Consider the following 16,304-nt stretch of genomic DNA (forward strand, 5'->3'; position numbering starts at 1 on the left):
AATCACCCCAATGTGTCTGATTCATAAAGTTATGTCTGTAAATTAATGTAGATTATTTCAGACCTAAGTGTTGCTCCTTTGTCTTGAGAAGAATGTTACATCTACTCACATAAAAAAAAGCTTAGTGAATCGGGCTACATCTATTCATGGAAAAAAGCTTAGTGAATCAGACAGTACCTGACTACTCCTATAACTGAATGATATGCTGCACTTCTAATAGGAAGCATCAGGGTATATTTGTTAGGTCGATTAAGAATCTTTCGAACTATCTGTATTTGGTAACAGGTCGCTGTAGTGTGTATGTGCCTGTAGTCACAGGTTCAAAAGAATAGACTAACCATCAGAAAATGCCCTATTTCAGTCATGTGAGTTTCTAACCATCTGCTCATCCGTTTAACTGACTTAAAGGGCTGATAGTCGGTTTATATTGTCAGGTAATTCAGTTCATATTTAAAATATCAGCAAATTCATTACCATCTAGTGTTACTAGCTGCCATGTATACACGTTTAGTTAAAAATGTATTTTTGCTATATAATCAATTTTAGATTTATGCATTGCTGAGTAGTAGGACTATTGTTAGAGGTCAGCAAAGCAGTATGAATGGATCTATTTAGTCGAACCTTGAACACTGAGTGGTACTTAGACACATTTTGCAGAAAAAGTTGCAATTATTATTGTTCATCCAAACGTTTCAGAAATCATGAAAATTCTGGTAACAGACAGGCGAGTGAAATACATTTCCTCCTTTGTCCATCTCTACTAAAAATAATACTCCCTGAAATCTGCTCTCGGAACTCCTTCATGCATGCTCGATTTTCTGTAGGCAAGAACAATCTTATAATGCCTATCTTGCACTTAACTGTGTATGTTATTTGTTTCTTGATTTTTAAGGAGAAAAGGTCATTGTAAAAGTTTGTCCTACTGAGCAAGAGACCGCCGTCCTCCTAAGCGTCGTCCTGGATGGTAATGAGGCTGCATCCAGAGCGCTGGCTAAGGTTGTTCATCAGGATATTGCCTTTGAGGATCCAGCTCTGGATAAAGTGGATGTGGACATCCCACAAAGTATTATGGGGATATGGGTGGACCCCATAGGTAAGATACAAAACATGAGCACATTAATCATATTGTAGTGGAAAATCATGGATCAGTGACTCCGTTCAGCTGCTTACATGTAGTGTTTGTGAAAGCAAAAGACACATTTTGTCTCTTTGTGAACAAAATAATGTAATGGTTTATGTATTTATGTCCACTTTTATTTTTTATTCTGCTAGAGCAGTGATTTCCGACCTTTTGAATTTTGTACCCTCCCCTCCCCCCACTTTATCATTACTGGAATCTGGGGACCCACACTGAGTCATTGCTGAAAGCTGGGGACCTAATTTGTTAAGGTTATCCAATTTTCTATGCAGTCGCAGACCACCTGAGAGGCTTCACGGACCCCCAGGGGTCCCTGGACCACAGGTTGGAACCACTGAGCTAGAGTACCGCAAAATTTAATTTATGTAAAAGGCAACATCTTGTTTAATTAGTTCAGTGCTCTATGTCCCTTTTTTGTAATCCGTGCCAATTTTTGTAAAAAGACACCGATATCGAACATACTTAATGAATCTTTGAAATCCATGCTTTATGTACACCAGAATTTTCCTTTCTTGTTTTACATGTCTACTATGAGTGCCTTTTAATTTCTGAATAGCTGACCTCTTTATTTTCCTTGACGTGGACATAAGTCCCTACTGCTTACCATTAATCAAACTCCTTATGGCAAACAACAGCTGTGGGATTTTAAACTATTATTTAAAGATAAACCTGCGGACAAACTGTCCTTCAGATACATTACGTGGTATTCTCCCGGTCTGTCCTACTCTTGTCAGGCCAGCAAGTACATAGCAGTGCGCGAGATATAATAGAACCATATGCTAGCTTAGCTTTCCTTCAGCCAGTTTCCATTACATTTTCTATAGCATTTTAAACGTCCCTAATTAACCCAGCATATTGAATTCATTGAAATAATTGTTTTTTAAATGGAGCAACTTTACTACTCTGTGAGGCACATCCGTTCGTTTAAATACAACGAGAACGTATTTCCCCAGAATAATATGAGAACTCTTTTGGGTGTAAAATATATTTATAAACCTTTTTTTCTCCTCCATATTTTTTACATTTATTTTTATGGTTCAAACTATTTTAGATTTTTAAAAACAAAGTAAAACTGTGGTTTGCTTGCCACCATATGATCTCTGATTTTAATGCTGCACTACCAAACATAAGTTATAGAGTGCCAGATCTCTGCCTTTGTTTAGGGTAGCCACATAACATAGATTTACAAAAAAGGAATCTAAATGAAAATCATTTACTTAACCAGATTATATGGTGAATTATGGCATGGGCTTAGCCCTCCTGGATCTGCAACGTGCTGTAGTGGCTCACTATACCCACTAAAGTCCTTAAACTGCACCTATATGACCCCCTTGTTGTCATGCTGTATTAATATGACCCCTAGTCTTCATGCTGTACTCCTGAGATGCCCTAACCTTTAGGATCTTAATGTTGAAGAAATCCAGAAACAGCACTGGCAGACCATTTTCGCTTCTGCATGCACCTCTGCGGACAAAAAGACAATTCCCCACCCTGGCTGTCATGCATATCACATGTTTAGTTAAACATGTGAGTTTTATGGTTCATTTAGCATAGCATTATTTTATTAGAGTGTCTCTGCTGATGGAGTCGCTGTCTTGGTGAAGAAGAGGAAAGAGGAAGTGATCACATGCAGTGCTGCCATCCATAACTAGCCGGAATGTGCCTAGAATGTTTTACTGCGATAGGCTAATTGGGGGGTAGCTTAGTCAGTTTAATTTGGGGGTGTGGAACAGAGATTTCCCAACCCTCACTGCCATTGAAATGGCAAAATGAATTAAATTAGTCTTAGATGTAAAAGGCTTTTCTGCTCCACATAAAAGCCATCCAGTCCTTTGTTCACTCTTGGCCTGTTTTGTATGAGAGGGAAGAGGAGGGATGGGTGTATGCAATTTCTGCAGTTTCATAGAGATGTGTGTCTGTGTTATGAGTGCTGGTACACAAATGTAAAAATGACTAACAACTCATTCATGGCCGTATCCAAACCCTATTCCAAATAAAATGCCCTAATTAGACCACAGTATGTAATTGTTTTCTCATTCCTTTTTTATTTATTTTTAATATATATATAATCTCTGCAGTATATGCTACTTCAAATTCTTATCACCTACTGTATAATTAAAAATGATCATCTATTTCAATAAAAACATACAGTTCAACACTTAGAAACTTCCTTCCTCATATCCACTCTAAAATATTAACACTAAAATAATTGTCTCATTTACACTCTAAAAAAACTCTCATATATGCACTCTGAGTGATAAGAATTTGAATTCTTACAGTCCAGTGCACTTCAGTTCACTTCAAAACCACTTTTCCAATTCAAAATACTTTGCCATGCTCGTTTTCAACATCAACCTCGCTCACATAACTTGTTGTCAAAATACACATAGAAATCGCACCAGCAACATGGAACTGATAAACGTGGGAAGATTTTGCAGGTTTTTTTTTTGTTAAATACAGAGCAACCTGCCTCAGTCCACCTTTTTTTCGTTAACTGACTCTGCGACCAACAAGGACCCCAACTTGATATGAACCGTGTACGTCTTATAAACATACAGGTTCATAACATTTAAAAAACTTTCTGGCTGCATAGTGGGGGAAGGGTGTGTGTGTGAATTAGTCCTTTAGCAATATTTCATATGATTATGCATGTTATATGCTAGGCAAAAGAATTTCATTATAGCACTTGACCTACAGTCGCAAAAAACACAATTTATATTGGCAAAAGGTGTGAGAAAGTGCCTCTTGAAATGGTTAGTCCAGTGGTGGCTCCTCTCCTATGGCGGAGGAGCGTCACCCACCACCAGCAGCAACCGCTGTAAATCCTTTAACGACAATAGGGTAATAAACTAAGTTCATTATCCTTTCACTGTTAAAGGGGCGGGGTATTGGGGATGACGGGGATAAGTCCCCTCAGTGCGCATGTGTGTTTGGCCAGCCGTCTCGGGCCAGCCGAACACACATGCGCACCGTGCTTTCTCCAGCCCGGCACTGTGTTGCTGGGTTGGAGAGAGCAGGCACAGGTTTCCAATCTGCCTGGGAGCGCTCTGGCTTGGCACTCCCAGCCAATCCTAACGCTGCTCTGAGCAGCGTCAGGATTGGCTGCAGGGCAGGCTGGGAGCCTATGCCTGCTGATGAGACGGAAGATTGGCAGCGTGGTGCTCAGGTAAGTTTTTTGTAAATTTATATTTGAATAATATTAATACTACCCTCCCTCCTTTGCCCCCCCCGTGCGCTGCCCTGTCCCTTATAAGCCCAGCGAGCCGCGACTGGTTAGCACTCCACTTTTTGCCTGGAGCTTTGGGCCCCTGCTAACCAGGTTCCTTGGGCCAGATCTCTTAACCATCTGCCACACTGGCACAATTGGCAACACTTTTAGCTCTCACTAGGAGTCCCTAGTAAATGGTATTTAGGCATGGAGTACTAAGAGTATGCCCTTGAGAGCAGCAGCACAGATTGTCATACCCTCAGGGACTATGCAACACATTGCAAGATGAGTGTCCTGGTGCAATCCTAAAACGCACAACTGACATGGCAGACAGCCTGTGTGATCTGTCCACTACACACTGCATGCAATATAGGTAAGCCACCCCTCTGGCAGGCCTCCCGGCCCTAAGGCAGGGTGCACCATAATGCATTTGTGGGCATAGGTGCATCAGCAATATGCCCCTACTGTGTCCTTGCCAAACCTAGGACATAGTAAGTGAACAGAGCAGCCATTTTAAATGCATGTTCTGGACAGCTACGTGATGGCCATTCTGAACCCTGGGTTGTTTGTTATCAAACAACACAGAACAATAAATCCAAACTGGTACCACTATTGAATTTATTGCGAAGGGTACCCAGAGGCCACCTTCGGGGTGACCCCTGCAAAATCTAATTAACACTGGCATGGGTTGCCACCACCAGACAAGATTCTGGAACCTTGGGGTGAGAGTCTTTGTTCTCTGGGTTCAGAAAACAAAGCCCTTCCCGGGCAGAGGTGTTACACCTCCTCCTTTAGGAATGTGTACTGCCAGTGAGCGTCAAAGGGCTTGCTGCACTTGAAACGCGACCCAGAGCACTGCTGCTAGAGGCAGATGGCCGCCCCTATTGCAAACCCCCCACCTTTGGTGGGAGCAACGGCGGGAAAATGCACAAAGGACAGGAGTGGGCACCCCTAGCCTGCACCACCCCTAAGGTTTTGCATTTAAGGTTCACCCCTCCATTTCATTTTCCTCCATCTTGCATGGTAGGAAAATAGCCCATCAGGAATAGGTAAGTGACCCCTGCCCACATAGTGATGACACATTGGTCACTAGTAGAGGTTCCCCTAAATGCAGTATTTAGTGGGCACCCCTAGACCTGCAGATCAGATTACAAGGACACAAGAAGGCCAGCAATAATGAAGACCCAAGGCACGAGAACTGCAATCCTGATGCACAAAGAAAAAGGCGTCAAACCCTGCCTGCGGCACACAGGAATTGACAATTGCTGTTGAGGGGTTGCATGGAAATTGAATGGACTGTACAAAACCTCAGAGGACCTCCACCTTTCTGGAAATCACCAAGAATCTCCCTCCAGAGTGAAGGCATCACTCCCTGCAACAAAGAAGCAAAGGCCAATGAAGTCCAGTTCACTGACCAGCCGCTGATCAAGAAACCAGACACAGCAGCCAGACCAAATTCCACCCAACGGACCCAGAGGACAAACCCTGCAAGTGTGACAAGTTTGATGGCACTGCGCCCTCCAGTGTCTGAACTGTGTGATATCCAGTGGTACTGTGTCAGACACCCAGAAGAAAAGTGCACTCCAAACTTTCTGAGGATCAGAAGCAAGCTCCAGTCGAGGGACTTCAGGACTAGTAAGAACCACCCCCAGAGTTGCCCTCCTGACCTGAAATCCACCCTCAAAGTAACCTGCCTCCTTTGCGCACAGCTGTTGGCTCACCTGTCTGCTCTGCACCCGGCCTCCCTGGGCCCTGTACCGGAGAAACAGCTGTGCTCAAAGGGTCCCCCACCCCTTGCAGCCTCTACACTCCTGTGCAGTGCTTTTCCAAGTGGTCCCCTGCAGTGGCCCTGCACAAGCTCCAATTACTTTTCAGCTGTGGCTCCCGCAAAAAAACAGGAGCTGCCCAAACTTCCCCGGCTGGTCCACAGGACATCTAGATGACCTCAACCTAAAAACGAAAGGAGACATTGGTAAACACATTGACTGATTTTGTATGCATTTCTGAAGTTTTCTCCCGTTGATTCCTGTGGTGCGTAATTACACACAAAATGACTACTTTTGCTAAACTTTGAAAAATCATAACTTAAAAAGTACTTACCCGATTTTGATTATCTTGGTCTTAAACATTTAATGAAAATCTGAAATATGTTTGTAAATTGGATTTGAGTTATTCTTTTAGTGTGTGTCCACATTTATTGATACTGTGAGTACAACAAATGCTTATTCCTTCTCCAAGATTAGCCTTATTGTTCGACCAAGCTACCATAAAAATTAGAGCGTTAGTTGGTCTAGTTTTTACCTCTGTAAACCAAGGTGGGGTTGCTTGGACTCTCTGCACAGTGCACATTATTTTTGTACTCTAAATAGATAGCCAGCCTCCTACAAAAGGTGCCAAGAAACAGGGAATATACACATATCAGGCTACAAATATGTGCTGCACTATTTTTACTTTGAAGAAGAAGATTCATACTCTTAAAGTATATATGTGGAGAACTCCCGAAAGTGTGAATTGAAATGAGCTACATATGTGAGAGATTACTAACTTAACATATAAGATAAACAGTATTTTAAATATTTTACCTCCCCCTATGTGCAGCAAGGGTTGACAAACATTGTGTTTACTAGGCCTGGCCTGCTGATATTTTTAGAGTTTCCTAATATCCCATATTAAGTAAGTAATTAAGTAAGTTTATTGTACAGTTAATTAAAACGGTTACAACAAAAGAGCAAAATAAGGACGCCGATAAAAAGGCAACCGAATGATCGGTGTCATGTGTAGATATAAAACTACCATAGGCTGTATACATTGTACCGCAGGGGACCATTAATCTTCGCCAACAACTTACAGTAGACAATTAGACAGTGCATAACGATTCTACAGTTTGATAAAAAGAAAGCTTATAAATTGATAGTGCTCTGTAGTTTTTAGTCTAACACGCAGTTCAGTAAACCCCACTGCTTCCCAGGCTCAGCACCACCATTTGGGGCTGAAAATAACCAGTGGTTGACAGTCCACAAATTTCTGGAGCTCAATGAAGTAACTTTAGATTTAGCTTTACTAAATATGGCACAATCGCTTTCTGAGTGGCACACTTTCTTAATTCTACAACTGCTAGCATCGGGAGTAGGTAGAACGCTTGCCAGTCCAGGTGATCAGATTTACTATAATCATTAATGTTGCTCCGGTCAGGATTCACCAGTAATTATATATTCTGATCGTTGATTCAATGTGCTCCTAATTTTTTTCCCCGGGATACTAAAATATAATTAGTTGGTCTAAAGAGAGCCCTGTTAGATTGAGATTAACCAGCATTAATTTGAGGCAGCCTCCAGGGACTTTATTGCATATTACATACATTTCATTAATCTGACTCAGAGCTGGGGTGATTGCGGCGATAGACCGGCAGCGATTACTTCCCTGCATGATCCTTTATGGCGCTGCAGAAAAATCAGGCGCAGCCACTAGCGTCTGTACACCAGTAGTGGATTACCAATGCAAATAATGAGGATTTCCAGCTTATTATTATTCACCTTACTGTAAACCTCAAATGCAGTCAGAGAATGCAGTAAACCAATCAGATAGGCCTATGTATGCCAGGTTCATATCTCACTGTTTTCAATCAAAGAAACACCTCTAGATTTACGTTCCTAACAGAAGTGTTAATTAAATCTCTTTAAATTATCATCACAAAGCATGTATAGTAAATGTAATTTCATAACTGCATTGACTAGATGAGGGTTTACATAGCACCAGCATTTCAGGGAGGATAGACACATCAGGTTTACACCGAAACAAAAAAGGAAAGTTCATAGAACCAATATATGGTGTGAACCAAGAGAACCCGCCTAAAAAGTGAGGCGCAAAAAGCACAAAAAATATCACAGTAAGTCAATAAGCATTTATTTATTTTTAAACAAGAAAATTATAATGGTTGTGATGGAGGCATTACTGTGCATGAACTGAAACAGACGAGAGCTGGCCTCAAGATAAGTCAGTCAGTGCGAAAGACCGTAACAAAAATTGTACTTGAAAGTACTGCATTGCCAGTAGTAAAATCAGAGGGTGGTAACCTTGTATTATACTTGTAAGTAGCAGCAAATTTATGGATAATAAAATTAAAATGTAAACTAGCCAACGGTGAAGGCTGTGTATAAAGAGTCCCTTCAAAACACCGAAGTTGATGAGAAAACCACCAAACTCACCCATACTGTTTTGAAAAGTGTATCTAAGCAGATAGGCCTACATAATTTATGTTACGAACCAAGTTAAAGCAGCGAAAATTGTATGAGTGGTTTTATTGGTCCATTAGAAATTAAGACCCTGAAGAAGAAACAGAGTACACATATTGACTATAAATACCTGGTAAATAAAGATTTGGGGTATTAAGTGTCTGCTGAAATTATATAATTGGGCAAAGAGTTTAGCTCAGCAAATGTAATCCATATTCCAATGCATAAAGCCAGATAGGCTCCTTCCCTGTGTGAACATTTTGAAACCATTAGTGTCCCACAGACTACACAGCTAAACTGAACATGCAATATGCTAGTAAGGAACTCGACTAGTAGAAATACAAGAATAATTACCAGGAGTGTCAGTATCCTGAGCAGTATAGCATTGTAGGTGGGTTCAGAGTGATGCTTCACTTTGAAATGAGGGCACTTTATGGGAAATAAAAATGAATTACCTAACAGTACTGAACTAAAACCGGGGTCCTGATCTTGAGAATTAACTGATATGTGAAGTATAAGGTCCCTATATCGCAAAGATGCCCAGCAGTGTGATTGTTCCTCATATTGACAGTATTCTGTGTTGGCGCCATGTGTGTATTTAAAAGCGTCCCACATTATGACTACACACAGTATTCATCCTGTTCAAATGTTTTTTAACAAACTGTTGTCGTAGGACTCTTACCTTGAGGGTAAGACAGCATGGTGTTAGGGCGGCACCACCACCAAGTGTGGGTGAATGAGTCAGTCCCACACCGCCTGGAAGCTGTTGGCCTGATTTCATCAGCTAGCTCGCAGCACCTCGCCCAAACATAAAAAGTAAAGGTGATTTGTGGCAGCCTAAAAACATGACACTCTGACTCCTCAGGGAAGTTGTGGTGAACAGATCATACCCTTTTCTCTCAGTTACACAAAGGCCTGCACATGCCAAGGCAAACCAAGAGATGCAAGAGGGGTTTCAGTATATTTCTTGAAATATCTGCATTCAATTATTAAACAATTGAGCTGCGATAATTAGGCAGATGAAGCATATTACAGTGATTAAGGTTACCAGTGAAGTGAAGAAGATGAGCAATCCCACCATCCTAGTATGATTACAAAACCTAATGATTCCTACCTACACCCTAGTCTCTCAAACCTGAGAGCATAGTAATGTTACCCCTTCTGCCTATCCTGGTCTATGGGAAGACCCCTGACCCCATACCTGAAGGACGGGCAAGGGTCTGCCTGTTGTCTGCTGGCAATCCTCCTGGTTAGCTGAAGAGTCAGTGCCAGGATCAGCGAAATTGTCAACCAAATGATGTACGTCTTCTAGGGGCCATGGCTGGAATGTCCTGTGCCCTCCTTAGGCCTGCATGGTTTTTATATATCAAATAGAACAATGTTCTAAAAGCAAGACTGACGTGCTAATATGTCTAAGACTAAGTGTTGTCTCCATAACTCCTACAGCGGCAGTCAGTGTTAGAATATCATGTACCTAACATGACCGCCTTGAGCAGGGCACAGAGTGAAATGTGTGCGGAAGTGCTGATAAAATGTACAACACGAATACCTATGCTTTCTCAGAAAAGTCAGCTGATTAAAATATAAGAACAAGCTAAAAAGCTGCCTGTGCTAAAAAATATTAAAATGATTGAAATGTATAAAACGTGTGCATTTTAAGATACAGACTAGGGGCCTAAAGCTAAAATAAGGATGTCAAGCCTAGGACTACGGGGAACCCGCAACACCCTCCCCATTGTCAGAACAGGAGTGCAGGGTGCACAACCTAAAACAAAGCAAAGGCTAACTAACCTAAAAGCATTCTAAAATATACATAAGATATAAAATGACAAAGTCTACAAGTAAATCAGGCCCGAGCACCAGGGCTGAATTAAAGCAAACCAGTTTTAAAAAGTGCCAATTTAAAAGTAATCTGGATCCCACTGGAGGTCACCAGGCACATCGGTGGAGATGGAATCCAAGATGGGCCCCACTTTGGCAGGCGATAAAGCCACCGCTCATCTGTTAAAAGATGGAAGGAGCATAAATGATCTGTTGCCTCAGCTATAGTCTCGGCCAAGGGAGCAGCATTCTGTGCAGTGCCAGATGTTTAAGCAGATGTTGAGGCACCAGAAGCCACTAGGTCCACAAATGGCAGCTCATAGAAGGTGTTGCATAACAACACTTATTGGTAAATGGTAAGTTCCCACTTATTCGTTATTAATTTATGGGCATCCAATTGCCAATTATACAATATTTCGTGAGCATATGATGTTCCTTAGAAGATTGGAAGAGTTATCCGAGACATTTAGTCAAACTTGTAGTTTATTGAGCAATTATAATTTACTTCATATCGTTCAACAGGTAGGTGAAGCGTAGAACATAGAGAGTACTCAGCCAACATGTGTTTCGCCCTATGAGGTGCGTTCACCAGGGCTTTCTCAAGGCGTGACACGACTCCTGCTCTTCGCTCTCTTGGTGGGACATGATGCGATCTTGTAAAAGTACAGCCACTTGTCACCGAGAAGGACCACGGCAACCTGGTTCCAGCATAACAACAGTAGTCTCATGGGACACCTCTGGCAATGAACCCTTATCGAGAACATCATCAGATTTATGTCCACAGAAAGTGCATGTTGCAAAGTAAGACACACTTCCAGTGTGCATTTGAATGGGCACCATAAGCAGCAGAAAACCAGCTGCACATGTTCGAAATGATAGTCACCAATTCTTGTTGAGTTCCTCCCATAGCGATGCCCCAAAATACTGCATCATGCTTTCACGACACAATTGGGCTGGTGGGAGCTCCATCATTTCTCTTAGTTTAGATGGGGCAGCCCTTGCAAATCAAAAGGAACAACAGCAAGATACCGCTAATTGATGCCAAAACTATTGGAATCCCCCCTAAACTCTCGAAAAGTGAGTGAATAGTTGAAGGTATAATTGCAAACACAGTCTGAAACGTGCTAACAAATCCAGAACCTACAGCCTTAAAGAAGTGCACCATCCCAGGGGTGTTGCCTGCATTGAAAATGCGACTGCCCAATTCACCAAAATGTTTTGGAAAGTTTGTATTTAATGCAATGTGAGGCCACAAGTCTTCTACTTTTATCTCATGCGTAGGGGGAAAGAGAACGTTCCCACAGCAGGGCATAAGCGACATCTACTCTCATCCCACAGCAACCTTGATCACTCAGCATTAAGTAACTCCCATTCGAAAGTCACTGAAATACTGGGCAAATCAAAGGGATGGGGATACCCTTCCGGAAGCAAGCTAAATTTGCAACAGACACATTACATGCACCATGCAAGACAATTTCTTACAAATCACAGAATGGCTTCCAGAACTTTCACATTTACTTTTGCTAAGAAAAACCTCTTTGTGCCGTTCAGGCATTTGTAATCAAATTGCAGCTCCCACGCCTCATGGATGAAACTGCCTCCTAACTGTTAAAAGCTACTAACGGGAAAATGTTTCAAACACAAACTGAATTGGAATGTTGATATTGGTAAAGAGAGCTCTTCGTGTATCAACCACACTGACCATGGTGTTTTGGCCACAGTGAAAGGCAACTTCTCTAACTTCTCAATATTGAGCATGATGTAACTTGTGTCCTTCTTAGCCATTATCTGTTCTCTTTGTGTAAGATTGAATGTGGTAAATACCTCCTTAGAGTTAATGTGCATTCAAGGCATATGGCTGTTTTTCAGAACTTGTAAAGTCCAGCCCAACTCTATGATGGGCCAGGCTGACTCTGTCTTTGGTGCAAAAGTGACATATTATTTTTTAATGATGTCAATAGCAGAAGACCCAATGCTGTGTAATGCGTAAATGCGGTTAGACAATGTGTTGAGACCATTATCAACACCGGCTAAGGCTTTCTCTAAGTTCTCCTTTTCTATTTGCATTAGCCGGGCAGCAGATTGCATTTGCAAAAGTTTCCATATTTTATAATATATTTGTTTTGCTTTCACTAATGACCGAGCTGACAAAAATCTCTGGAATGCACTTCTTAGTTTAAAGAAGACATTTACTATTACTTCACCACAAGGTTCCTGAGAAAGGAGATAAGTAGGTTGGAGGCACACGTTTAAAAATAGTCACAGCAATGAAAGGAAAATATATCAAAGTGATTCTCAATTGCAATGTACACAGCAAATATATGTGATTATATTATAGCATAATTGCAAAGCAAAGAATAAAGTCAAAATTCATCACCGTAAGGCCTGTCACTGCTCTTCATCTTTCTCATGCCAGCAAGTTGATGACCCCTATTCAACTGCGAGAAAGAGTTTTCCTCCCCACGGGAAAAGGTCAGGCATTTGACCTCCAATCCTGACTGAAATCTCTGACAATTCCCCTTGCTGCTGCCCAGGGACACCTTTTATAGATTAAATAATCATGGGAAAAAGCCTTCTGAAAGGCCCTTCCCTCTCAGATGTGAATTATTCAAAAATGCTGGCTTGTTTAGGTAAAGCTTGACAGGAATGTGTCGCAAGCTGGCCATCGTTCCAAGACATGCCTTTCAAGGTCAAAACAGTTTTCTGCACTAAAGAAAAACACAAAATATGTGCTTCCTTATCATGCTATTGTGTTCAGTAAGAGAAAATACTAAAAACACAAGCTCAGTTTACCATGTGGAAAAACACAGCTCAACTACAATGTCTAACGCCACGATAAAGCCAATAGGCAGCTAAACTGAATACAAAATGTAATCTGCTACTGTTGAACATTGAACAACTAATATGCACAGTGGTGAAACACAGTCAGTGGTCAAACATACTTATTTTCACTACAAGATTGCATATAAGAAACATTTTGAGCATGATTTTTTGGGACTTAACAATAAGTCTTGTAAGTCAACATCTTCAGAAAGGAGAGAAAGGTGTTGTTTTACAGCTGATAATTTGTAACCATTGCTGGAAAAGTTTACGTATGCTGTGATGACATAACTGCTTACTCTAAAACTGTGTGTAGAGTTAATGAAACTTGCATGACAACCATTTGTGTCCACTGGCCACAATAACCACCTGTTGAGACCTGAAAATGATGAATCAAAGGTACCGTTCTGAACCAAACCATTTAGTTGTTCTTCTGTAACATTCAGAATATTCTGCCACTTTTCAAATTTATTTGGTGAGAGAATAATGGGTGCATTCAGTTCCTTTATTTTTGGTATCCTTTTGCAAGTTGTTTCCTGTACGGTGTCATGTAAAAATATTATTTGCCACAGAATTAAAGAAGGCCTGAATAAAGCTTCTGTGCCTTGTATTTGCCAATTTTTCATTCACCAAACACTTCTTAAATCAGTCGACTTCTTCCAATATTTACAACCTTCTATGGCAAGCTGGGAAACAAAGGAGTCAGAATAAATTAATTTAGTGTTGGTTAGCAATATTTTCCTTGCGTTCATATGTGGTAATTTGAAATAATAGGACTCTGAATTTTTAACATCATGCCCAGTAAAATAAGTATACTTTTCTATGTATGTTTTAGGACTCCCCACTGGTGGAGACGGGCAATGTTCCCATTGTGTATAATTAAAAACTGCTCTTGTAGTGTTAGCTTGATGTAAATAATGGTATCCATAATGATAATGACAGAAACATTTCCCCATAATTTGCAGTATCCATATAAATATCTTCACTTTTAAATATGGTAGGATGGGCCAAACTCCTTCACGGGTATCTTCTCTCGAACTAGATCCCCAAATTTAGCAATCCAGCCTGCAGAAGGTGGCAAATCCCTCATTGCCAAGGTGGTGGCATATGCTGATGAATTTTCATCACGGAATTGGAGTATTTCCTGTAAAACAGTGATACATTAACTTATGTCAAAAAGTATGTCCGCCGCCACAGTGCCAGGGCCATCAAGATCTGGGACGTACATGGGGATACCAACCAGGACTTCATAAGTGGTTCATCCTCCCAAAAACCTTCTACGCAGATTGTTTAATGCCCTCTGGACTCCATACAGGTGATGGAGCCAACTATGATCTGAACTTAATACCCTAGCTGTTAAGGATTGCTTTAAGTCTTGGTTCTTCCACTCCACTACCAAAGTTCACTCTGGATGATAGGGTGAGGAATAATGCACCCTAAAACCCATCATTGCCATGGTGTCCCTGAATGCCCTGGAGGCAAAAGCAGGAACCTGGCCCAAGTGGAATGCCGTGACTGCAAATGTCCCGATAAATACTTGCAAATCTTTGATAACATTTCGAGCATCAGCCGATCGTTGTGCCCACACCCACAGGAACCTGGAGCAAGAGTCTACAGCAAGTAGAATATATTTGTATGTACCATCTGGTTTTAAGGGACTGCAATGTCCAGGTTCAACCACTGCAAAGGCTTGTTGGAAATTTAGAGGGGTGTCTGTGGTAGGTGTTTAACGGTGGACCCTTTAATTTGTTGCCAAATGTCACAACTAAGGACATACTGTTTGGTCTGTTTGTGTAGACATGGCCACCAGTAACGTTTTTGTAACAGGGAGATGGTAGCCACACCCGCATGGGGAGAAGAACATCCTTATGTGCAACTTTAAACATATCTAGTCTGCGGACTTGGTTGGGGAATCACACGATCACCCACCCCTGGTATTGTAGCAGATGCAATGTTCTGGGCACAAATTGGTAGGAGTATTTGCAGGATATGCTTTTGGTAAGGTTTGTCATCAGCCGAGGCTTTCACTGCAGCCAGTGTTTTATCATCCACCCCTGTATGGGAAAAAGTTATCTCAGCAACAGAAGCCGTAGCAACTGTCAATTTGGCTGCTTCGTCAGCCAAAGAGTTTCCTCCAACGTGTATTCCACAACATTCATGACCCAATGTATCTACTACAAGAGCAATTGGCAGCTTGCCTTTAAGATCTGCCACTTCCCCTACTGAAATCTGTTATATGGTGTTTTTTTTCATCTCTAAACCAATTAAGGCGCTAATAGTGGAAGTATTCATTGAAGGACTGGACACAGTAGTACGAATGGCACACAATCTGTGTTGAAAGTTCAGGTTCCATATGTTCCAGTGCCAAGGTCAAAGCTTTCATCTCTACAAGTTGTGCTGTGCAGTTCCCTAGGGTCTCTGTGTAGGATTACTGAGGGAGGAATTTACCATCCATCATTACCCCACAAACAGCTGTAAAAGCTGCGGAGTGCTGATGTTTAGTACCTACAGCTGGTTGGGCTGAACCATTGGTGTAAATGATCATTCTGTTTTAATCAAGAGGAAAAATCTTGATTGACATGGGATATTCAAGCTCATACTGCAGAAATTCTTGGTCTGTAATTTTGGGTCGAAAATCAACGTCACTGGCAGTCAAAGAGGTAGCCCATTGTATCCATCTCAGATGTAATGCTTTTGCGCTTGGCATGTTTGCTTTTGTGAACGCCTTAAGGGCTGGTATTGGGGTAATGACAATAATGTAGTTCCCTTGGGCTAGTGATCTCTCCTATAAGACAGGCATTGGGACAGCAGTCAGTATTTTTTCTGTTGGAGCAAAACGTTGTTCTGAATTAGAATATAGATGTGATTTGTACTCTATGGGTACTGTCTTACCTTCATTGAATGTTACATATGTGAATCCAATGGCACCCGGAATGTCCTAGATTACCAAATTTGTTTTGTTTTCACATGTGTGTAAATGTTTTGTTTCTAGCATGCCAGTCTGTAATGATCTGAGAATCTGTGTATGTGTTGTGGTGTCCAGTGTTTACTTGAAAAATCAGGAAAAATTAAGTCATAGTGGTTT

General features: G+C 41.3%; 1 protein-coding gene across 2 annotated transcripts in view; it reads left to right on the plus strand.

Annotated features, from left to right (window-relative positions):
- Positions 1 to 16,304, plus strand: part of INPP1 (inositol polyphosphate-1-phosphatase) — a 105,324-nt gene that overhangs the window by 64,163 nt on the left and 24,857 nt on the right. For both annotated transcript variants that reach the window (XM_069225903.1, XM_069225904.1), the window contains exon 4: positions 893 to 1,093. In XM_069225903.1, coding sequence (XP_069082004.1) covers positions 893 to 1,093 — 201 coding nt within the window. The remainder of the gene's footprint in view (positions 1 to 892; positions 1,094 to 16,304) is intronic.

This window comes from Pleurodeles waltl, chromosome 3_1, assembly GCF_031143425.1.
Source record: "Pleurodeles waltl isolate 20211129_DDA chromosome 3_1, aPleWal1.hap1.20221129, whole genome shotgun sequence".
NCBI lineage: Eukaryota > Metazoa > Chordata > Amphibia > Caudata > Salamandridae > Pleurodeles > Pleurodeles waltl.